The 25,011-nt window shown below is 40.7% G+C and overlaps 1 protein-coding gene across 1 annotated transcript in view; it reads left to right on the top strand.

The window, feature by feature from the left end:
- The window catches only part of CDH8 (cadherin 8), a 395,389-nt gene that overhangs the window by 10,020 nt on the left and 360,358 nt on the right, over positions 1-25,011 (top strand). The window contains exon 2 of the mRNA XM_004015044.5: positions 5,027-5,477. Coding sequence (XP_004015093.2) covers positions 5,199-5,477 — 279 coding nt within the window. The 5' untranslated portion in view covers positions 5,027-5,198. The remainder of the gene's footprint in view (positions 1-5,026; positions 5,478-25,011) is intronic.

Genomic DNA, 25,011 nt, shown 5'->3' with positions numbered 1-25,011 from the left:
GGACAACATTAGCTCCGCCCATGGCAGAGCCCCGCATATAAATAGTAGAGTTCTGATTATCACAGGAGAATCCCATTTCTCTCCTAGTAATAGACTTTGCTAAAGTGAAGGTCAATTCTCAACACCCCCTAATAGCATGCGTGGAAACACACTGCTTATTGGAGCAGTTTTTCCAGTGTCCCATATGGAGTGGGTTAAGTATAAAAGTTATGACATCATACAAAATCTCATTTATTCATACATTCTATTGCTGGTTTTCCCAAAGTCTATTCCCAGGTAGTAAGTAGTTTATGGGCATGCTATTTAATGACACTGAGGAGGAAGTAACTTTTGTACCACACCACTGAATCTTTCAAGGCTTCATAAGAAGGAGGTCTGAGTTAGGTGGTTTTATTCCTGCGAACTCTAGGCTTTTCCAGCTACAGCATCTGCCACACAGATGAGGTTATTACAAATGCAGAGTTGCAAGCCCCACTCTAGACTTACTAGATCAGAATCTGCATTTTAGAAAGATTTCCAGGATTTGTATGCACATTAAAGTTTGAAAAGCCTCACTTAGGAGTATGCTGGAGGAAACTCTTACTTGACTAAACCAGAGGTGTTTATGGTTTAGAAATTTCCGCCAATTGTCATACCTGGTTAGTGATCACATTGAAAACTTGAAATTGGTCATGGTGGAAGTATTTATATCATGGAAATAAAAAAATCAGGGATTTTTTTTCTTTCAGATAGCCACTTGGTAAACATTTAACTGCACACCTTTGCCTCTAATTGTTGCTTGTCTTCCTTTGTAACAAAGAGGGACACAACCTCAGGCTCTGACAGTATTTAGTTAAAATTAAACATTATTTAAAATACCAATCTCACTGTGCTTCCAGTTGCTGTCTCCCATGCTCTCACCAGATGGCTCAGTGGTAAAGAACCTGCCTGCCAGTGCAGGAGACTCAGGAGACGCAGGTTCGATCCCTGGGTTGGGAAGATTCCTTGGAGGAGGAAATGGCAACCCACTCCAGTATTCTTCCCTGGAAAATCCTATGGAAAGAGGAGGCTGGTGGGCTACAGTCCATAGGGTCACAAGAGTTGGACATGACTGAGCATCCCATCGTTGTGGAATGGCGCTTATTTTTATGCCTGAGAGCTTTCGAAATTGAACACACTCTTCTCTTCACAAAGCTCTGGCAGAGAAGAGGACGTCAATTTGACATGTAGTCTAGAGACCATAATTAGAATGACGTGGTGGGTAGCAAGAAGATACCATGGCCATGGATTAGATAATATAACAAGAAATGATTTGAAAACTGCCCTCGGTACTAATTCATTCACAAATCCTGTATTAGTGAATGGTTTCGTTCTTGTTCATTGATTGACTTAAATGACCCTTTATACTTACCCTCCCTTCTTTGGGTTACTCCTTTTCGATGTTTAGATGATGCTCCCCCCAGGAAGCCTTCTTTAAGGCAGTGAAGATGAGTGGCATGCCCATCATTCTGTACTACCCTAGCGTTTCTGAGACTTAGTAAGATGTTCTAAGCATTCATTTCCTAGTCTTTACCTTGGCTCTTGGCTTCCTGAAGATAAGAACTGTGATATGCTTGCTTCTCTTGCCTTCATGCCTGTCCCACAGTATAAGCTCATCAAATATTTAGACAACAAGAGAAGGGACTACGGTAAGAAAGGATTCTGAAGTTAGATTACCTAGATTCAAATAGCTGTTTTCTCTTTACTGGAGGTGTTCTTTAGGCAACTCATATCATTACACCTCAGTTTTGAATAAAACTTACTGTGGCTTGTAAGTACTGTGCCTTGTAACAAAACTTACAAGGCACAGTAAGTTTGATCTGACTGCAAGATCTTGTGTCCATGGATACTATTTGGGGCTATGCATATGTTCTTTATTAATTAATCCCTTTATTCTAACTAGTGAAGCTATGCCATTGTATAAAACAGTTTCAGGGCCTATTATTACTTTTTACCTGATTCTGACGAGTTCAGGGAGGAATTGAGTCACATTCCATCCCGAGTGGCTTGGTGGCAATCCATCTGCTTGGTGGCTTCCATCAGGGAAGTGTCTGTTAGGACTTTAAATTGGGATTAAACTGCTTTAATCCCAGAATCATTAACAACAAAGCAGATGCCAGAGAATACTTGCAGAGTACTTGGCACAATTTAAAAATAACTGTGCATTCTTAATCACTTTACCAAAATTATCACTTGTAATCTTCAAAATAAACCAGCTAGGTAAATAGCATTCTAGTTTTTTTAATCATTATTATTTTTAATTGATCCCCAGTTATGCAACTGGTAAAGATGGCTCTCTGGCTGGAATTCAAACTCCAGGGTGTCTGGAGCTAGAGGAAACTCACAACCATCTCATCGTTCTCCTTTTATAGCATTCAGGCCATCAGAGGATGGTCTACATGGCTCTTGAGCATTCAGGTATGGCCCAGCATGAAGCAGGGTAGGTTTGGAAAGAAGTCTTTTTGCCCCTGAGAAGCATTTAGGCTGAGCCTCCATGATTAAAATGAGTATTCCCTTCCATCCAGTATGGTCCAGCCCCTCTCTCACCAGCATCACCCTCGTCCACCCATATCCCACCTTAGGGAAGATTCTTGACTGCCTTTGTAGCTCTCATACCTTTACCTTTCCTGCAGAAGTCACACAGCTTATTAACTCTTTGCTCCTTTGATTTTTTTTTTTTTAACTGAAGCTTTTCAAGGGCAGAGATGGTGTCAGGACCGCCTCCTCAGTCTGGCTCAGCAGAACAAGCATCACAGCTTAGTGAGTGCTTCCCAGGTTCTGGGTGCTTCATCTGAGTCTTGTTTCTGAATCACCCTAATGCCTGGAAATTAGGAATTCTTCTTATTGCCATTTTGCAGAAGAGAAAACAGAAGCTCAGAGAACTTAAGTAGTTCTTCCCATTATTACAGAGATAGCAAGTCGGGTGAGCTGGGATTCAAGCCCAGGATTTTCTGCCTGTAAAACAGACAGTCTCGCGAGTAACACACTAATCCTGCATCACTGTTCCCGCCCCATGTTTAGGAGATTGCATGGCATGTGATGGGTGTGCTGTACATGCTAAGTATTTTAAGTTTAAACGCTGTTTAAGTGGATTGACAATTCAGAACTCTGTTGCTATTGAAGGGATTTCTCTATCAAGATCTATCAACTTTTATTTTAAATTTGAAGCCTGCAAAGGTCTGTTCTCAGATGGGATGAGACAAGGTCTTCCTGGAAATCTGCTATACAGGAAGCCTGATCTCCCTGCTGGTACTGCAGTTTTAGGGAAAGCTGGGGGCCTTGTTCTGGACTCTCTTTCTCTGAGTTGATTTCCTGTTGAAAGATTTTCTTGCCTTCAGTTTCAATTGCATCTGCTGTTTGCAGGGATTCTCCTGTGCCCTTATCAGGGTGGAGCCTCTTTTGAGGTACACAGAGAGTCCCAGTGATGGAGGTGAGCCCAGGCGAAAAGTGACAAGCAGGGCGATTCTATTCACCACCTTGTTAGATAGGATCCTGCCTGTCTTTGCAGCAGGATCTAAATCTGCCCCTTACATCTGGCTTTGCTAAGACCACTCACTAGCTAAGCCAATGTTAAGGACTTTCTTGCTTTCCCATTCTGAGCCAGAATGGAACCAGGGACACACAGGGCAAAGTTTCCCTACCGCATTATAAATTCCCTGAGCCAAACTATTCCCCATGGTGTTTTGAGGAATTATTTTCCCATTTAATCTAATTCAGCTAGACTTCTCTCTGGGATATGTGGGGAACATTATTTCTTTAAAAATAATTTTTTTGAGAGGGAAGAAACATGTTTTGCCACACCGAAGGTAAGCAAAAAAAAAATGTATTTGACACCTCAGGTAATGGGGATTTTTTTTTGTGCATCCCTTTCTGAAATCTCCTCAATTGAAAATTGTATTTTTACCATATTTCATTCCCAAAGGAGCTTTTCATAATTTAAATCTCCTGTTCAACTGTACATTTGGAATGGGAGCCTTGACACTGTCCTGATTATAACATACATGCTGAACGATACAGAATTTCTCTCTGGGAGCATTCTAATTTTATTCACTCATTATTAGCATCCTGGCAGAGAATTGTATTCTGCAGCCTGAGCTGGACAATCCCTTCTGATGGGCTGTGGCAGCTAAGACAGTAACATTTGGGGCTATTTCCCTTCTGTTCTCATTTGTAGCTTTTTTTTTTTTTTTAAATTAACCATTGAAGCTAGTTTCTTCACATAGTGCAGCCCAAAGGGAACGAGAACTTCTCTTTAAACTGGAGGGTGGGGAAGGAGACAGAGAAGAGAAGGAAGAAAATGAGGAAGAAATGAAGGAAGGAAGAAAGACTTGCAATCTCTACAGGAATGCAGGAGGGCTACATTGGCAGCACCCACACTTGCCTTACAACCAGACTGCGAGAAAAGAGAGTGAAAGCCATGGAGAGAGAAAAGGGAGGGAGGCATGAAAGAAAAAGGAAGGGAGAAAGAAGGGAAAAAAAAACAAGGAGGGAGAAGCAAATTTCAGGGACTTGCAGCAGTTTTTAATAAATAGCAAATAACAGAAATTAACGTTGTGTTGCGCTGCTGTGCTCAGTTGCCAAGTCCTGTCCAACACAGTCTTACACACGTGTGTGCTCAGTGGTGTCTCTTTGCGACCCCATGGACTGTAGCCCACCCAGGTAAGGATACTGGAGTGGGTTGCCATTTCCTCCCCCGAGGGGAATTCCTGACCGCCGTCACCCCCTCCCCCCCACCGAGATCTAACCCATGTCTCTTGTGTGTCCTGCACTGGCAGGCAGATTCTTCACCACTGCGCCACCTGGGAAGCCAACAAAAATTAATACGAATATCTGAAAGCTTAAAGTATAAAAAAGACCTGTGAGCCTACTTCTTCTCAATCTATATGGATCCACTTCCTTAATTCAAGGCTGTGGGAAATGTTCATTCACATGCTTTTGAAAAGCAGTGATTTTGTTTTAAAACCTGTTGGCAGTGGATCATTAGTTTTCTCCCTCCTTGTTTTTGCAGGAAATTTCAATGAGAAGGACAGCCCATGGATCGTGGTCTTAGAAAAACTGCATAGATGATGTCTGTTTCCGGTACTGTAAACACGTGGCAGGGCTGTAAGTAAATGCTCAGCACCGCATGATGAATTGGATGGCTGCAGACCGGAGGCAAAAAAAGTAATTGTCTCATTTTCATGGTGATTTGCTTAACTGGTGGGACCATGCCAGAACGGCTAGCGGAAATGCTCTTGGATCTCTGGACTCCATTAATAATATTATGGATTACTCTTCCCCCTTGTATTTACTCGGCTCCGATGAATCAGTCTCCGGTTCTAATGAGTGGATCCCCATTGGAACTAAACAGGCTGAGTGAAGAACAGCGGATTTTGAATCGTTCCAAAAGAGGCTGGGTTTGGAATCAAATGTTTGTCCTGGAAGAGTTTTCTGGACCTGAACCGATCCTTGTTGGCCGGGTAAGCTTCGTTTTTAAAGATCCCGCTTTGGGGATCTTACTGGTCTCTAGATCTTTAACATTAGGCTTGTCACAGTTGTTGCTGCACTTAGCTGTAAGTACTTTTGGCCAGATGGTTAGTTCATTTACCTCTTGATTTCTTTAGGAATATGAATAATCCCACAGTAACAGATTTAAATGCAGACAAACTGCTTTTCTCGGGAAAGCTCATCCTCCCCACCTCTCCCACCCTCCCCATCTATTATATCATAGCTATAATAACACTTGTGTAATGCATACACAAATAAGCATTCTCATTCTCACTTCATAGAAAAAGTCTGCATGCCAAACCTCTTCTGTAGCTTACAGGACTTGGAAGATGTACACATTTTTGCTCAATTTGAATTTCTACCACCTGGATTCCTAAGATGTTATTTTGTCCCATTTTATTCTGAGGCCCTGTATCTCCAATTGCAGGTAGATTTTTCTCCTTTTTTTTTTTGTTGTGATTCATTTGTTGTTTCAGTTATTAACCTAGGATGGAGAAAGGTAGATTCTTGGAGTGGGTGCTTAGCAGTGCTTTGTACTTACGGTCATTCAGTGACTTTGCAATAGGATATTGATTAATTCATTGCCAGGTGGAGTCAAATGGATAGAATCAAAGTTTTGGTCTGGTGATGTGTGTGTGTTTGTGCACGTGTATGTGCGTGTATGTGTTAGACTGGGTTTACGTTTGTTTTGCTGTTGGCAAGTTAGACAAGTGTTCCTTGTTCTGATGATAGGCACTGCCTGATTTACACAATCTCACTGTGGGTTGTTGAAGACTATACATGCTTTTTTCCTCAGAATTATTCATAAACTTCTGTTAATTTGGGCACATACCATCATTGTAGGTAGAGTTCCAATTATGAGCCTGCCAAGCACTGATTTTCCTGATAAGTCAGATTCAGAAGTGAATCATGCCAATACTATGTGTTTCCGAAATGCAGTGATTAAAAAAAAAGAAGAATTAAATATTGAGCTTCAAGACTTGGTGTCTCACTGGAAACTTCTGATCCCATTTGTGCTCGCACCTCATTGTCTTGCAAAGCAGACTGAGCCTCCCCAAGGATTTTGCTTTTTCACTTCAGGTAGTTTCACTTGGGCAAGGGAAATCCGGAGGAGGCGGTGTCAGGAATCATTCGGAGAACACGTATTATTGAGGCAAACACATTTTTAGGTGGATAGGGGCCTGTTGATGAACAAACCAACGACCCCTGCCTTCAAGGAATTTGCATTCTGGTCAATATTGTTTTGTATTGAGCATTATTATTAAAGCACTCTGTGGGCACAGTCCTGATTGATTCTAACAGTAGCTCCCTCCCCCCTCCACATGTATACATATACGTGTTTATGTGTGCATATATACACATATACAGACAATATATGAATGAAACACATCTACGCTCCTTTCTTTGTCAAAATACAAAAATGATTTTTTTTGTATGCCTGATGCACACTCAGGTAGCAGAACTGACTGGAGGCTATTTATAGTCGTAATGCATCCCATTACTGTGACTTCATATATTTCCCTGCAGAAATGTTAATGTGTTTGATTAGAGGCTACTGCCCCAGACTCTGCTGAAGGTTTTACTTACTATACAGTTTATCTACCTTAAAACGTTTCTAAATGTGAAAAGTTCTCATTTGCAAAACATCTGGCCTGGTGGGTTTTGCACAGGGGCTTCTTGACCAGATTATCTATCTCTCTCTCTCTCTTTTTTATTTTGATGAGTGCAGAAATTGAGACTTGGATTAATAAAGCAAACCAAGATCGTAGCAGTAGTAAATGATCTGAATCTGAATCAAGCTGGGGATTCCCAAGGCCGTGATTTTATCCACTGGATCCGATTACAGTTTAGTGACTAGTTACCATGTATTTAAACCATAATTTGCAGTTAAGAATTATTGAGTATAGAATGCAGAGTTCTTAAATTCTTACTTTCTGGATATTCAGACTTCTTATCCAGCCCTCCGACAAGGCATTTTCATGCCGTATGAAATTCTGGATATATAATACATGTACACATACATAATCGATGAATATTTTCTGCCTGTTTTCTGTTAGTTAACTCTATGGAGGTCTATCACACTGTTGATGTCTTGTGCAATATAAACAAACAAACTTGCTATCCCCAGAAGAACTTTCCATTTTTACCTGAATATAAAAAGTAATTAAATTGGGATTTGTTTTGGAGTCAGGATCTAATGACTAATTTTACCTCCATTGTTTAAATGTAGCAATAGAGAGAGAGACAAACAATGCAGTGTTTACTATCCTTTTGTGACGTAATAGTACATGAGAGGAGAAGGAAATGGCAACCCACTCCAGTATTCTTGCCTGGAGAATGCCTTGGACAGAGGAGCCTGGTGGGCTGCTGTTCATAGGGTCACACAGAGTCATACACGACTGAGATGACTTAGCATGTATGCATGCACTGGAGAAGGAAATGGCAATCCACTCCAGTGTTCTTGCCTGGAGCATCCCATGGACAGAGGAGCCTGGTGGGCTGCCATCTATGGGGTCTCATAGAGTCAGACACGACTGAAGTGACTTAGCAACAGCAGCAGCAGTACTTGAGAAATTCATGCTTCTTTCAAGGACAGCAATGTTGCTAGTAAACCCTAGGTTTTTTTGTTTGTTTGTTTGTTTGTTTTTTCTGGCAGTGTTGCACAGCATGTGGGATCTTAGTTCCCTGACCAGGGATCAAACCTGCACCCTCTGCATTGGAGGCACAAAGTCTCAACCACTGGACTGCCAGGGAAGTCCCGAACCCTAGGATTTTGAAATGGCCAAGATGGTTCTGATCCTTGATGAACTCCTCTTCTCTGATCCTGGACACGGCCAGTTCCTAAACGACTGTTCAATCTGAGTTAATCCTCTTTTCTGAAGAACTTTTCCTGCAAATATTTCCAATCATGTATATTTCCCCTTAAAGAAAAGTGCTCCTGAGTTATTATGGCTTAGCCTTTGAGGGACTTAGGTTGTAACAGAGTCTAAAAATGCATTTCAGGTGACTGCTGCACGTGATGAGGCAGGCTGAGTGTGGGGATGATCCGTATCGGGGTGCCCACCGGTGCTTTATACCGTTTTATCTCTGTGAATCCTCTTCCACGTCTGTCTGTGAACGCTCTTCCACGTCTGACTCTGAACCGCTTCATTGCTGAGCTTCTCCCCAGGAACTGGCTGAGAAGCACTAGTTACTCAGGAGCATACCTGCTCTTTAAAAGGCCCTCCTGCGAGTCACCATAGTGGGAGCCTCGGGCTTGGCAGAATGAGTTCAAGCTCAAGGGCAGAGTCAGTGTTTGAGTGATTGGCTCTTCAGAGTTTCACATACACCCTCGCATCCTTCATTTCTGTTTTTACTCTGTTGATAGGCAGCTGGATGCAGAGAAAAAACTAAGTCTTAGAGCTGGACTCTGTGGAGGTTTGAGTATTGGCGTTGCCACTTTCTGGATATTTTCCCTAGGAAATAACCAAGCTCCTCAAGCGTTAGCCAGATAAGGTAAATACAAGTAGATAAGAATGACTAAAATAAGGCATGCATAGTGCCTATACATATTGTAGTCATGGTTGTATTAAGTGTGTTCGTGTGTGTGTGTGTGTGTGTGTGTGTAGTTGGAGTGATGGACAAAGAAACTACATCACTGTGAGCAAACCTAAAATAAGGCATGCAGAGTGCCTATACATATTGTAGTCATGATTGTATTAAGTGTGTTCATGTGTGTGTGTGTGTGTGTGTGTGTAGTTGGAGTGATGGACAAAGAAACTACATCACTATGTGAGCACAGGAGTCTGGGAGCCTAATGAGGGGCCCTTTCAATGAGCCCAGGTTGCTTAGGATGAAGATGAGGGTTGATATTTCCATGTGTTTTGAAGGGTAACTGTCATTTAGCTTTGTGGCATGGGCTGGAGTAGGAAGTTAGGAGCCCCTGCCGGGTGGAAAGGCTTATGCGATACCATGGGAACAGGGTGGGATGACTGAGTGTCCCCTCAATCAGAAGCAGCATAAGTCTGCATATGTTCCATTGAATTAAAAAGAAGCTGAATTTTGTGTTCTTATAGAGCCTTCTCTGCCCCATTTTGTCTAAAATAGAACTGTTCCATCTCTGATATTTCAACCTGTTTGACTATGCTTTATTTTTATTCCTTCCTGAAGACCACTGTCTCACATCGCCATACTTTATCTTGCTTCTGATTTGTCACCTACTAGAATGCAAGTTCTACAAAGAAAAGGGTTTTGTCTTCTTTGTTCTTTACTGAATATCCCCAGAACCTGGAACTCTGCCTGCATATGAGGAGAGCTCGTAAATATTTTGCATGAATAAGTGAATGAATAATTCACCTAAAAATGGAGGAATTTATAAAATAAGATAAATCAGCTTTTATATCAGTAGTATTTTTCAGTTAGGAGACGGTACATTGCTTTCGTGTTTTCCACTCCTGTTGGGATTTTAGGGACTTGCTAGGTAGTTTAAACATTGTTTCTAGGCATTGATCTTAAAAATCTTTCTTTGCAATAGTAATAGTGATAAGAATCCTTGGTGGCTTGGTGGTAAAGAATCCACCTGCCATTTCAGGACACATGGGTTCGATCCCTGGGTTGGGAAGATCCCCTGGAGTAGGAAATGGCAACCCACTCCAGTATTCTTGTCTGGGAAATCCTATGGACATAGGAGCCTGGTGGGCTGCACTTCGTGGTGTCTCAAAGGGTTGGAAATAACTTAGCAACTAAAAAACAACAACAACAAATTTGTTAAAACAAGTCTTTTCATGAAGACTGCAGATTCTTCTCTTTGGAGGTTGTCCCCTTAGCCGTAGCATGAAGCAGTACAGCCTGGAAATTCCATTATCTTCCAATTCATCTAGAAACTTATGTCACAAACTAGACCAAAAATCTTTCTGAATATCTGAAAAGCAAATAACAGCCAAAGAGGCTCCACTCCTGCCTCCAGCTCTCTGTGGAGCAAGGTAGTTCAGAGCCTGTTGGTATACACATAAATACTTTGACTTCCATACTGCCCAGAACCTCCTGTGTTGACTTTCTCTGCCACTTCTGGAAGAGAATAATGTGGTACACCCTTCACCCTTTATTTTTATTTGCTCTGGTCTTAGAAAAGAAAGATGGAAAACCCATGGTAGTTTTTCATAAGTCTTATAACTGAGACAAAAATATCATCCTTGGTGTGAAATGTGCATGGATTCTTTGAGCTGGGCTGTTTGATGCCATCCTGAAAGCTCTTGCCTGTGAGTCAGGAGGGTGATTGATCAGATCATTCCACAAATATTTATTGAGCAGCTACTATCTCCTAAGTGTTCTTGTCTATGGAATCTTAACCCTGAGCAAACATAGATCCATGCCCTCTATCAGAATGGGCTACTAGAGGGAGACAGATGTTAAGAAAACAATCACAAAAACATATGTCAGATTAAAACTGAGGTCAGTACTCTGGTGTGCAAGCCCATACAGAGGAAGCTGTTTTGTTTGGTGGGATGATAGAAGCTTCCCTAAAGGTTGCCATAACCAGGTGAACCAGGGTGCAGAGCTGAAAAAGACAACATTGACACAGAAGACATAGTATATGGACAAGGCCATTTAAGGAGCTGAGACTGGGTCTGGGGAACTGGAAGACAGAGAGCTTGTGTTGAGAGCTTTGGAATTAGGTAGAAAGATGAGCAAGAATCTCTTGGAAATCTGGCTTCTGTCTTTTTCCCCATGTGCTCTAAAGGAGCTGGAAGAGAAAGCCACGCAACACTTCTCAGGTTCAGTTTCCTCACTTGTAATTTGTATAGTGGATTATGGAATTATATTTAAGTTACAAATCCCCAATCGAACAGGAAGAGAAAGCAATATAAAAAATGTGTACAACATCTATTGATTTTTGGCCCAAGTTCCTTGAGCTCTTGCTGTGTGGTTCTGTGATCCACTGTTCCTCAGACCGCTTTATTTTGGGGGAAAAAAATACGGTTTGCTTTCCAGGTGGTCAGAGATCTCTCCTAAATCTTCTTTCTTACATAAACTCCTCAGCTCTCTTTCCTCCCTTTTCCCCTCCTACCTGGATTTCTGAGCAACTCCTTATTTGGATATAACTCCCATTGGTGATGCCACGTCTATTTATAATTCTCTCCCTCCAAGGCACTGACTCATTTTCTCTCTTTAAAATTGACCTTCTAACCTTCCCTCTTCACCGTAACTTGGAAATCGTTTGGGTGGTGCTTAGTATGAAGGACACGGGATGCCAAATAATTACACTGTTTTACAGTTTACGGTGTCAGCGGCTGGTGAGAAAATTGCACTTGACATGCCATTATTTTTGCTGGCCGTTTGCATGTTAAGAGCACTGGGTTGCGCAGCCGCAGCCAAATTGTATCTTCGGCCTTGCAAGAACAATTCACTGTCAGTTTTGTGACGCTCCCACCTACTCAGATAGAGCCTTGTGCACCAGTAATTTGGCAGGAATGCAAGTCAGCATCGCACGTCTCAATCTGGCCAAACAACAAGGGTTGTCTGCCTTTTGCCCAATGTCCCAACTTACAAATAACAGGCATCCCAGGGCTGTTGGAAATCTTTTGGTGCTGATATAACACTACTAGAGTAGTGTTAGTCATGTATGTTAGTAGAAACCCTCAACACACACACATGCACACACATATACAAGCACACACACATGTGCACAGACTATTAGCTGACTTTCTACATGAGTAAAATCCCAAATCATCTCCTAATTCTTCCTCTTGGTAGCCCCCAGACTTTCACTTTATTTTCTTTTCCACTTCTGCTACAAAAGTAGCTGGAGGGAAAAGTCACACAGCCTCTCTTGGGCACAGCAAATTGTATCTTTGTTCCTTGCCACGGGGCCAGGTAAGAGTGTGTACAATCTGCTTGTCTCTATAGATGTCTTGAAAAATAAATTCATGCAGGCTTCTTACAAGAAGAGTCTTGTACATTTTATTGGTCCTCTTTAAGAGTTTCCACATTGAGACACATACTTTTTCCACTTGAAGCAAAATACTAGCAAGTCTATGTTTATGGCTGAAAAACCCAGATTAAGTAACCCTATTTTATGAATAAATGGCATCGAGGTAGTCAATGTGGAAAAAAAAAAAGAAAGCAAACAGAGAATTGATACCTACCACTAATGTAAGGCCAAAGCTCAGAGCGAGGAATTGGGCAGACGTAGAGGCTGCACAATTGGGAAGGCTTTCCTTGTGTATTTACACAGCAGAGTAGTATGAATCATCCCCAAATGGTTAAAATGTAGAACATGGGAACATAATTGCAACTGAGTAAATATCAGAAGCAAGATGTAAAATGTGTAGAGAATATAATTAAAAATATATGTGTGATATGAATAGAGTACCTGTATTTAATAGAGCAGGATATCTAATATATATCTAATATATATATTAATAATAAGATAGTAATAATTATAATATTAAATTAAAATAATTATAATAATATCTAATACATAGCTATTATTATATGTATGGGTACATAAAATAATATAATCAAACATTAGCAAAAAAGTCAATTTCTGTGTACCTCTTAGTCTGATCAACCATATTCAACAGTTTTCATACAAAGTCAATACTTTTGATTTTAAAACCTATTGTAAGGAAAATCCTAATTCTATCTATAATCACCACCCATTGTTTCTGATATAAAAACTTGCCTAATTGAAAACAGCATGATTATAAAAATCACAAATGTATGATTCTATTTAATGAGTAAATAATAATCATGTAATCTAGACAGCATATTAAAAGGCAGAGACATTACTTTGCCAACAAAGGTCCATCTAGTCAAGGCTATGGTTTTTCCAATGGCCATGTATGGATGTGAAAGTTGGACTGTGAAGAAAGCTGAGCACTGAAGAATTCATGCTTTTGAACTATGGTGTTAGAGAAGACTCTTGAGAGTCCCTTGGACTGCAAGGAGATCCAACCAATACATTCTAAAGGAGATCAGTCCTGAGTGTTCATTGGAAAGACTGATGCTAAAGCTGAAGCTCCAGTACTTTGGCCACCTCATGCGAAGAGTTGACTCACTGGAAAAGACTCTGATGCTGGGAGGGATTGGGGGCAGGAGGAGAAGGGACGACAGAGGATGAGATGGCTGGATCACTGACTCTATGGACAAGAGTTTAGGTGAACTCTGGGAGTTGGTGGATGGACAGGGAAGCCTGGCATGCTGCGATTCATGGGGTTGCAAAGAGTCGGACAGGACTGAACTAAACTGAACCTATTAAAAACAAAATGGATTAATTCTGACATTAATTCATATTAATGACTATGTTAGTCGCTGAGTCATGTCTGACTCTTTGCACCCCCCTGGACTATAAAGTCCACCAGGCTTTTCTGCCCATGGAATTCTCCAGGCAAGAATACTGGAGTGGGTTGCCATTCCCTTCTCTCTAGGAGATCTTCCCAACCCAGGGATTGAATTCAGGTCTCTTTACATTACAGGGGGATTCTTTACTGTCTGAATCACCAGGGAAGCCCCTTTAATAACTGTACCACAAATCAATAAAGGGAAATATACCAATATACTAAAACCTTTTTTCTTCAGTACACGTGGTTGGATTATCTTTTTGTTTTTTTAATTTTCCTGTATTTTATTTTGTAAGCTATTATTACATTTTAAAACACAGTAAAATGAGAGAAAAACAAACGACAGTGTTATATTGCTCAGTTTTTTTTTTTTAAAAACAATGCCATCTATTCATAGTAAATTCTTGGGGACCATGATTTAATGTGAAACTCATTTGGTAAATAGAATCTTTTTTTTTTTTTTCCCTAAACCATACCTTATTCAACCCTTGGAAATTCAATCTCATCGATTAATAAATTAAAGTGCCAGCAATATTTAATCATTTTTATGAAATGATAAAGAGAGAAAGAACAGTCACAGCCTTGCTGTCCTGCTGAATGCATGTTAAATAAGTTTCATTTCCCTGGAATAGACCACATATTAATGAAAAATGAAGATTTGGATTTGGCTTTCAAATGGGAAACTATCTTATGAAGCCTTTGTATTTGACCTCAAAGGTGGGAACTATCTTTGGAGTCTTTAGCTAATGCAGTCAGCATCCATGTTGCTTGTAACCTTTCAATAAATGAGAATAGCCTAGACATGTTATTTAATATACTAGGTTATTTAAGAAAAATAAGAGTTTTATAGGATTTACAGAACCTCATTTGGCTTGGCCAGACATGCTTTCTACATAGCAATTTCTTTAACATTTCAGCATTTTTCGTCTGCATATATTATTTCCATCATAGTTAAATTATACATGTGTATGTTCATGCGAAATGCTTGGCTGGAGGAAGCACAAGCTATAATCAAGGTTTTTGGGAAAAATATCAATAACCTCAGATACGTAGATGACACCACCCTTATGGCAGAAAGTGAAGAGGCTCTAACGAGCCTCTTGATGAAGCTGAAAGAGGAGAGTGAAAAAGCTGGCTTAAAGCTCAAAATTCAAAAAACTAAGATCATGGCATCGGTCCTGTTACTTCATGGCAAATAGAGGGGGAAACAATGGAAACAGTGAAGACTTTATTTTGGGGGGCTCCAAAATCACTGCGGATGGTGACTGTAGCCATGAAATGAAAAGACACTTGCTCCTTAGAAGAAAAGCTATGACAAACCTAGTCAGTGTATCAAGCAGAGACATCATTTTGCCGACAAAGTCTGTATAGTCAAAGCTATAGTTTTTCCAGTAGTCAGGTCTGGATGTGAGACTTGGACCTTATAGAAAGCTGAGTGCCCGAGAATAGATGCTTTCAAACTGTGGTGCTGGAGAAGACTCTTGAGAGTCTCTTGGACTACAAGGAGATCAAACTAGTCTATCCTAAAGGAAATCAACCCTGAATATTCATTGGAAGGACTGATGCTGAAGCTGAAGCTCCAACACTTTGGCCACGTGATGCAAGGGGCCTACTCATAGGAAAGCCTCTGATGCTGGGAAAGATTGAAGGCAGGAGGAGAAGGGGACAGTAGAAGATGAGATGGTTGGATGGCATCACTGACTGAATGGACATGAGTCTGAGCAAACTCTGGGAGATAGTGAAGGACAGGGAAGCCCAGCATGCTGCAGTCCATGGGTTGCAAGTTGGACACAACTGAGTGACTGAACAACACACCCACATATACACACTCACTCCTTGGCATAATTTGATTATGTATATTCCTGTTCCTAACTAAGTCCTTGAATATTTTGACATATATTAATATGACACTGCTGTCAATATTCAAAGATTTGACTAGTTCGTTAAAGTAGGGATATGCTTTCTCATCAGCCCCAGCTGCCTCACTCACATTTTAAAGCATTTAGAACTCTTTTTAGACATCATAGCTAGGAGGAGAACTAAAGCATGCTCCATTCTGCTTAGTCAAAGTGAGGGTCTGCTGATCAACAGCAGCATCTTCACCTGAGAGCTCCTTTGAAATGTAGAGTTTCATTCTTACTGAATCAGAATCTGCATTTTCATAATAAACCCCGGGGAACTCATACCCCCAAGAAAGCATTAAAATGAAAACTTCTTTTTGAAGAAATCAATCCATCATCAATCAATCAATCCAGGGACAGTGCAAGTCATGGTTTTTGCTGTCTGTAGACAGAGTACATTTTGAATACAACTCAATCAAAGAAAAGTCTTGGACGTGGTATTGGCAAGAGCTGCAGTCAAGGTTGTGGGTAGAAGCCTCAATCTTGTGTGGTAGGTGTTGAACACAGCAGGCTATAACATCAGTTTGCAGATAGGACTCCACTGTACTGCAGGTGATAGCAGAGGTTACTGCCTGTGGAACCCCCAATTCCACCAAGCTGGATTAGTTAATAGGAACTTTCTCCTGCTCAGATGTGTGGACTCCTTTTTTCCCCTGTGTGTGTTTACCACAATGTGGTAGTTGTGCTCTGAAATCTGCAAGAGTGTCAAATGTCACAGATGTCACTGGGCTTCCATGGGACACAGTAGTGGAATCCAGAAGGGCTGAGGAATATGGGGGGAACAGCAGGGAATAAAATACTGAATACCTATCTCTATTTCTCTCTAATCTTAAAAAATTAATCTGGCTGTGTTGCATAGATTTTTTTTTTCCCCTTAAATGTATAGTTGAGATTGTGAACTTGATGACATTGGCCAGAGGCATCTTAATTCTATTAAATGTTTACTGTGTGGTAGACACTTTACGGGGCTTCCCTGGTGGCTCTGAGGTTAAAGCGTCTGCCTGCAATGTGGGAGACCTGGGTTTGATCCCTGGGTTGGGAAGATCCCCTGGAGAAGGAAATGGCAACCCACTCCAGTATTCTTGCCTGGAGAATCCCATGGATGGAAGAGCCTGGTAGGCTACAATCCACAGGGTCGCAAAGAGTTGGACACGACTGAGCAACTTAACTTTATGAAGTTTTCTCGTTCAGTCCTCATGGCAACCCCCTGATGAAGCTACCATTATTCCCATGTCCAGATCTGGAGAGAGTCACTGACGGGAAGAGTCATTTGCATTAGACTTTACCAAGTTAGACAAATAGTGTACAAGTGATAAAGCCAGGAATCAGACCTGGGCATGGTGATCTTAGAACTTGTTTCTGTAATCTTGGAAACACATTGTCACATTTTAACCTCAAAGAGGAGGGGCTCGATGTGCTAGGCTGCCACCCCAATTGGCAGATGAGAAAAGTGAGGCTCTCTGGAGTTAATCCAGGTACCGTCCCAAGACTAGACGTAAAATGTTTATTCTTTGTTGTTTAGTCGCTAAGTAGTGCCTGACTGTTTCGTGACTCCGCGGACTCTAGCCTGCTAGGCTCCACTGCCCATGGGATTTCCCAGGCAAGAATTTCCCCACTGAATCAGCCATGGGTGTACATGCGTTCCCCATCCTGACCCTCCCTCCCACCTCCCTCCCCATCCCATCTCTCAGGGTCATCCCAGTGTACCAGCCCTGAGCATCCTGCCTCATACATCAAACCTGGACTGGCGATCTGTTTCACATATGATAATATACATGTTTCAGCGCTAGTCTCTCATGTGAACATATGGCAAAAACCACCACAACATTGTAAAGTAATTAACCTCCAATTAAAATTAAAAAAAAAAAATTCCCTGCTGGAGTGGGTTGCCATCTCTTTCTCCAAGGGATCTGCCTGACCCAGGGATCAAACCCATGTCTCTTGCATTGGCAGGTGGGTTCTTTATCACTGAGCCACCTGGGAAGCCTGTTTAAAACGTTTAGTAAGATATAAATAGACATTTAGAGATTTCTATTCAATTGCAAAGCCGCTGTACCTTTTTCTTTGCAAGTATCTCTCTATGCATTGGAAGTAAGAGGCAGGAGTGAATACAAACCGCTTGAGAAAAGGAAAAACATATCCTTGAAGCTAATGCATGTGGTACCTCTGTTTTATTTCCTTTATGGAGAGAGAAACTGCCTCAGTCTGGGCCTAGGCAGGGGTGGTACCATGTACAAAGTGATTTGTGGGGTTTTCTCCAAATGCAGGGGGCCAGCCCAGTATCTGTTTTTTTGGCTGTATCATTTACAGATACACATTTAAGGTGATCATGATGATAAAATAGGAGAAAATTGATGGAGTAGTAGTAGGAGAAGAATAATTTTATTGAGCCTTTAAGACATCTTACTTTGTGCATTAAATATATTTAAAGATGTTGTTGTTCCCATTTTGCAGGTAAGACAATTGAGACATTAGAACTGAAGTGAATTCTCATTGGTTAGGTGACGATGGTGAAATGATTCTAGCTGTTTTCTGAGTTGGGCAAAGTTCTTAAGTACTCCAGAGCTGTATCATGAAGTTAGTTCACTGAAAGCTTTGCCACAACTGGGCAATTTTCTCTGTGTGTGTTTGAACTGAGAATCACCAGAACAATAGGAAGGAGAGTAGAATAGTTGAGTGGAATGGAATAGAAAATCTTGCACACATAGATAGGAGCTAAAAGAAGACGGAAGAATTGTACCTCCCAGTTGCTTGAACTAAGTGTGCTGAATAATTTAGTAACAGTTACCTCTGCACTTGGAAACTGACCTGGTGGACAGTACTACAGAGGGTCTAAGGGTGGGATCTATGATTTACTTAGCTCTCTTCAGTGACCTCCCCTCTCTCCATTTGCCTTTTGCAGCTCCAAGAATCTTTTTCCAAATGAACCTTTGCTTCTCCGTTTCATCTCTTCCTTACTAGCTCTTATCACAGTGACCTTCCTCTGGACACTTCTGGTCATATCCTTTGCTACAGGTGCACTTTGACCACTGAGAATAACCCCCTCATGCCTTTAGCAGATTCTGTGAGGAAAAGTAATTTGCTGAAAGGGCAAACATGGCTACTAAAAATGACCAAATCCTGTAACTCCTCCAAACAAAGCCAGACTCCCCAGCCAGTCAAAGGCTTTATTTAGAATGTGGCAGGTTTATTTATAGTGGAATTTTCTTTGCTTTTATTTTTTTATGTGCTTCTGGGAATCCAAAAGTATAAATGAATTTCTCATTGCAGTTGCCTTTTGTGTGTGTGTGTGTGTGTGTGTGTGTGTGTGTGTGTGTGTGTGTGTGTGTGTCTGCAGGCATGTGCAGTGTTCTGTTATCTTTTCTCTTAGAGCAGCGTTACTTTGGCAGGGCTCATGCTCTGACTATGACCCTGACTTTGCAGGGACATTTGTAATCAGCCTTGTGAAGTCTTTTCAGGAATCATTAGACATTTGCAATGGTTGGTCCTATTGATTACAGCTTCTGTTGTCATCTTCTCCTCTGCCTTAGATTCATGCTGTAAACATCTCAGTTTTTTTTTTTTTTTCTTTAATAGCTGAAACCAAATTCCACATCCAAACCAAACTATTGGGAATGCATTTCAGTGTTCTTAGTTTTCCCTTCATCTCATGAGTGGAAGGAAAGATACAAGTTGCAGTGAAAAGACCAAACAAGAAACACTGAGCACACTTGCCCTTAACACATAGGTACAGACACACACAGAATGAGGTGATTAGACAGGGTCAAAGAGATGCAAAGAAAGGGACCAAGCAGCAAATGGGCAGTAAGACAGAAAGCCTCAATTATAGACAGAAAGTTATGTAACTGTTACAACATAAGAGAGGAGCCTACATACAGAAAACAAATTCTGATAGACCTTGAGCGACTGTCACAGAAATAGAGAATCCAGAACCATGAGGAAGAAAAGTGAGACTTGGTGAGGATGAAGATTGAGAGAGGGAGAGAAGTAGGGTGGTGGAGATAGGAGGCCAGAGTGCAGAGAAAAGCCAAATGGAGAGGATGTGGGGTCCGCTGAGTGGTTTTCATTAGGCCGAGGCTAATTTCTTTCAGCCCCTGGACAGATGGGCTTATGCGTACTTTTATGGCACTTCTGATCACATGGGTCTGGTTCTTTGAAAATAAGTGCATTTTGATTCTGACACATGACATTCGCTGAGTAACTGAGGCTGGCAGGACTGGGTCTGAAGTCAGAACAATTTGAGTGAACCAACAGACATGATGATCTTTCTTCCAAAATTTGCCTGAGACCCAATTTGTTTTTTAAAAGTATACACATTCTAGCATTGATGCTAGAGACTAAGTCACGGGATTTTAACCTCAAATTAGCTATGGAACATAATTTAATAATGAGTCTTTAAGTGAAATCATTGTGTTATCCATACTAGGAATCATGGCAGTAGCTTATAAAACAAGTGGGAAAGAGGGAAAGGATTACCAGTAAGCCTTTGTACAATTTGTATTTTCTAAAGCTCTCTATGGGGTCGCAAAGAGTCTGACACGACTTTACTTACTTACTTAAAGCTCTCTAAAGTTATGGAATGGGCTTTTAAAACATTGAAAGAAATATACCATTTTGTTAGAATTTATATTTCCAGTATATAAACACTTTAATTTTTGCAATTAATTTTATTTCATTATTTTTATTTTTAAAAAGTTATTACTATTATTTTTGACCACGTGCACAGTACATGGGATCTTAGTTCCCTGACCAGGGATTGAACCTGTGCCCCGTGCCTTGGAAGTTCAGAGTCATAACCACTGGACTGCCAGGGAAATCCTGAGTAATTTTAAATAACCTAAAATGGCCATAGAGAAGGCTGAGGTGATTTTCTGTTTTTGTACTTTGCAAATATATTTGAATAATTATATGTTGAAAGTCGAAGATTACGTATAGGTCCGACCAAGGGAAGTAACACTTTCTAAATACCTAGTCCTCCCAGGATGTACAAAATCTTATTTAGCCTTCACTTGAACCTTGTGAGAGAGGGTACTGTTAACATCACCTTTATGCCTCCTTTAACAGATAAAGAATTTTAGATTTGTAGAGATTTAGTCACTGTCCTGGAATGGCCAAGAAAGTGGGGAATGGGGAGTTGAATGCAGAACCAGCTGAATCCAAAATCTATGCTTCTTTCTGCCTACACTGCTCTGCCTCCTCTCTCCCTTTATTTGGTTCTTCCATATGTTTCCTTGCGCATGGATATGTTCTTACAGAATGGGGGAAAGTTCTTACTTTTACACAACACAATTAGCTCTTCCAAATATTTTTTCTTGATTATCCCAGCAACCCAGGGAGCCAAGAAGGATAACTGGGGTGGTATTCGGCCCACGCTGGAAGTGGCGCAGAGTGAAATCTCCGGCACTTTGTTCAGTGTTTGCTCTAATCACCACTCTGCCTGCTCGTGGTCCTTTGAGAGGTCTGCCTTGTGGTAGGTACTAAGTCACTTCAGTCATGTCCAATTCTTTGTGACCCCATGGACTGTAACCTTGCAAGCTCCTCTGTCCCTGAGGATTCTTCAGGCAAGAATACTGGAGTGGGCTGCCATGCCCTCCTCCTGGGGATCTTCGTGACCCAGAGATCGAACCCACATCTTGTACATCTCCTTCTTTGGCAGACGGGTTCTTTACCACCAGTGCCACCTGGGAAGCCCTTGCCTTATGGTAATTCCTCTCCATCAAGAAGTGTGTTGAGGTTACTACTGCAGCTCTAACTTGCACCACTGACTTAAATAAGACTCGGACTCCTAAATCCTGCAGCCTGCCACTGCTGAGAGCTAGCAAAGGCCTGGGTGGGATATTTTAAAGGTATCCCATCCCATCACCTGGTTTATGTGGTCTCTTTTAAATCTAAGAATTGTGCTTTTTGCCTACTAACACTGCCAAATGTAGACTGAGAATTTGGATTCATCATAGTCATCCTCCCAGGAGAGGCTACTGAATGAGGCTGTGAAAAGCCTGCACTGCCTTGTGACCTCTTAGCTTCATATTATCCAAGATTGTGTGTCTACAGCCTGGCATCCCAAGTTCCCAATGATGCGTAGTTCAGGCTAAGAAACCGTGAGTGCAAGAAGAGAATTCCTTTGTTAACATTTGAGGAAGATTATTGCAATAAAATCTTTTTTAAAAAAATATTCACCAGGCTTCCATTTGGGTGGGACCAGGTCTGTGCCACTTGGTAATTCAAGCCCTGGAATCCAATTTTATCTCATGACCTGGCAGAGAAACTTTGTTACATTTGCAGGGAAAATCAGCATTCCTGGAGACTGCTCCCTGAGTGTGATAAGGAAGGGAAAGTCTGTTTGAAGGCTCTTATCTCCTGAGAGAACTTTTGAGGTATCTCAAGAAAGGATTCTCACTTTGGACTTGGAGACTTCCAAGAGCCTTTGCAAATGCAGAAGTGTCTAATTCTGTTACTCTGTAAGCACCACACAGTTCTGATTTCTTCTTTTGAATTTTATTAAAGTGTCAGCACAAGGAAAACTCTTCTAACCTGGTCAGGGCAGGGGTTGAGTTTAGGTTCCATTCTGCGTCCCCTGAAAGCTAAGCATTGATGTGAAAGTGTTAGTCACTCAGTTGTGTCTGATGCTTTGCGATGCCATAGACTGTAGCCTGCATGGCTTCTCTGTCCATGGGATTTCCCAGGCAAGAGTACTGGAGTGGGTTGCCATTCCCATCTCTAGAGGATCTTTCCTGCCCAGGAATCGAACCAGGTCTCCTTCATTGCAGGTGGATTCTTTACCATCTAAGCCACTTATGCAAATTTTCATTTGAACCTCCTTCCTGTTAAAGGACTTGCATTTTCTATTATACAGTTTACTATTTAAGGTATATTTTTGCAAGCAAACCAACTTTGTAGGGGGCATAGATTTGGGTTTACAGCTCTAGAAGGGAAATAGCCTCGTATGAACAGAGAAACACACTTAACACAAAATTAGGGAATAATGTTTAGTGCATATTTCTGAAACCATTAGCAAGTTTTCAATACAACCTGTATTCTTTTTTTGTTGTTGTTATAACCACAATGGCTAGCCTGTTGTCCTATATTTATCCCCTATGATGAATAGCTTATTCGGTTCACCATACCCTGCGTCACCTACACTGACCTCTCTTGGTCAAAAGTATAGACCCCTGGCATTTCCCTGGTGGTCCAATGGCTAAGACTCTGTGCTCTCAATGCAGGGGGCCTAGGTTTGATAACCTGGTCAGGGAACTAGATTCCACATACTGCAACGAAGTGTTTGCATGGCACAACTAAAAAGATCCTGCATGCTGCAACACAGATTGAAGATCGGAGGTGCCTCAACTAGGCCTCAATTAGTCAATAAAATGAATGTGTAAAGAAAAGTACAGGCTCCTTACCTTTTAAATGACAACTGTGGTAGCCTAGAGTATTGTGGTAGGAGTTCCTCTCTGAAGTTAGACAAAGCTGGATTTTAAATCTTGTCAAAACAGCCATACACTGCAGCTTGTGACCTTGTGTGTCATTTAATCTTGTTGAACTTCAGTTTCCTCATCTAGAAAATTAGCTCGAAGGACTTATTTTCCTCTAGGATCCCCCAAACAATATGAAAGCTTCATTCACTTAGAGGGGACTAAATGATGTCATAAAAGTTGGTTCTGTTTTAAGTAGCCTGCACCTTGGACTTTACTTGTTAAAACTAGTTAAACTTTTCTTCTGATTGTTATTCCCTAGAAATTATGAGGCCTCTATGTTCCATGGCCATGCGTTACTCATCTGGAAGTTGATATGGATGACGTCAGGGCTCTCTAGGGCCCTCTGAAAGCCAACATTCTGTTTCTACATAATTCTGAGTCATCTAACAAATATAACATTGAGTGTAAGAAAGGAGTAAACCTCATGGAATAGAAGGAGCTGATGCTTGTTTAACATGAATGCTTTGTTTTCTGAAGGCATGGAGGAAAGTACCTGCTTAATTGTGACTCTATTTGATATCAGGAAGAAGAAGAAAATTCAGAATCAAATGATGGATATCCATATTCCATATTGATGAGCACACATTTCCAGTGCTTCAAAATGTCACAGGACAAACACACTGCAAAAACCTGAAGGTCAAGTGGAAGAGTGGGCTGAAGACATTAACCAGCTTTCAGCTTCTACCACTTATTAAGGAGTGATGTTGAACATACTGAGTTCTGCTTTGATATAGACCACCCAAAGACCAACACTGGTTAGAGAGATTATTTTCTTTTGAGCTATAGGAATAAAAATGATTCTCTGAAAAAAAAAAAAACAATCAGGCATTATGAAGTATTCTCAGCATATACATATAGAATCACCATCATCATAATAATATAAATTACAATGAAATATTAAATTTATAATACCTGGTAAGGAGACTGCATCAAAAGAACATTATTAAAACATACTTGATAAAAGCTGTAACATTGCAGTAATAGTGCTATTAAATTGCTTTTTTGTGTGTGGGCAAATTTTCATAAGAGCTTGATTTTCAAGTCCTTGAACAAGCAAAAAACATTCTATTGTTTTAGTATCTGAAATTCACTAAAATAGAAGCTAATCTTCAGTGGCACACTTTATAAATATTGAAGAGAAGGAAGCTTTAGATTCATAATTACTTATGCATTTTACACCCCGTCCACTCATGCATACCACCAAAATCCCACACTTACTCAGATAAACAATTATTAACTTTCCTACTAATGGATAATTATTGTGCTGAATGTTTCTGATAAGTTTGTTTTTAGATACAGTGTTGTTAAATCTATTACCTAAGAGATGAGTTGTATTATCTTATAAGTTCCGCTCAGTTTTGTAACTAACTTTGTTTTTGTGAAAATGAGATGTTTTACAAGAAGTTCATCTTAGGCTATATTGTATCACAGGTATTACAGTTTCCATCCTATAGTGCTCTCAGAGAAAATAGGAAATCTCATTGTTATTCATTTTGAACACTTTTTGCTAGCACTAGAATAAACACTATGGCTATCTCATTTAATGTTCACAAAATCCTTATGAGGTCCATTCTGTAATACCTTTCAGTCTGTAGACATAAACAGACTTCATGAAGTTATATAATTTATGTGAAGTCAGGCAGCTGAATGTTGCTGAATCACATCACAGACATAAATACATTTGCCATCGAATTTTGCCCTTGAACTTTCCTAATATATAATCTCCCATAAAATAGTTGAAATTCTTGGCTAAAGTATTCACATTTCGTCAAGCACACACATATGTAGAATTTAGAAACTAATGTGATG

The sequence above is a fragment of the Ovis aries genome, chromosome 14 (assembly GCF_016772045.2).
Source record: "Ovis aries strain OAR_USU_Benz2616 breed Rambouillet chromosome 14, ARS-UI_Ramb_v3.0, whole genome shotgun sequence".
NCBI lineage: Eukaryota > Metazoa > Chordata > Mammalia > Artiodactyla > Bovidae > Ovis > Ovis aries.
Note: the sequence above shows the minus strand (reverse complement) of the source record. Positions and strands in the feature narration are given on the sequence as shown.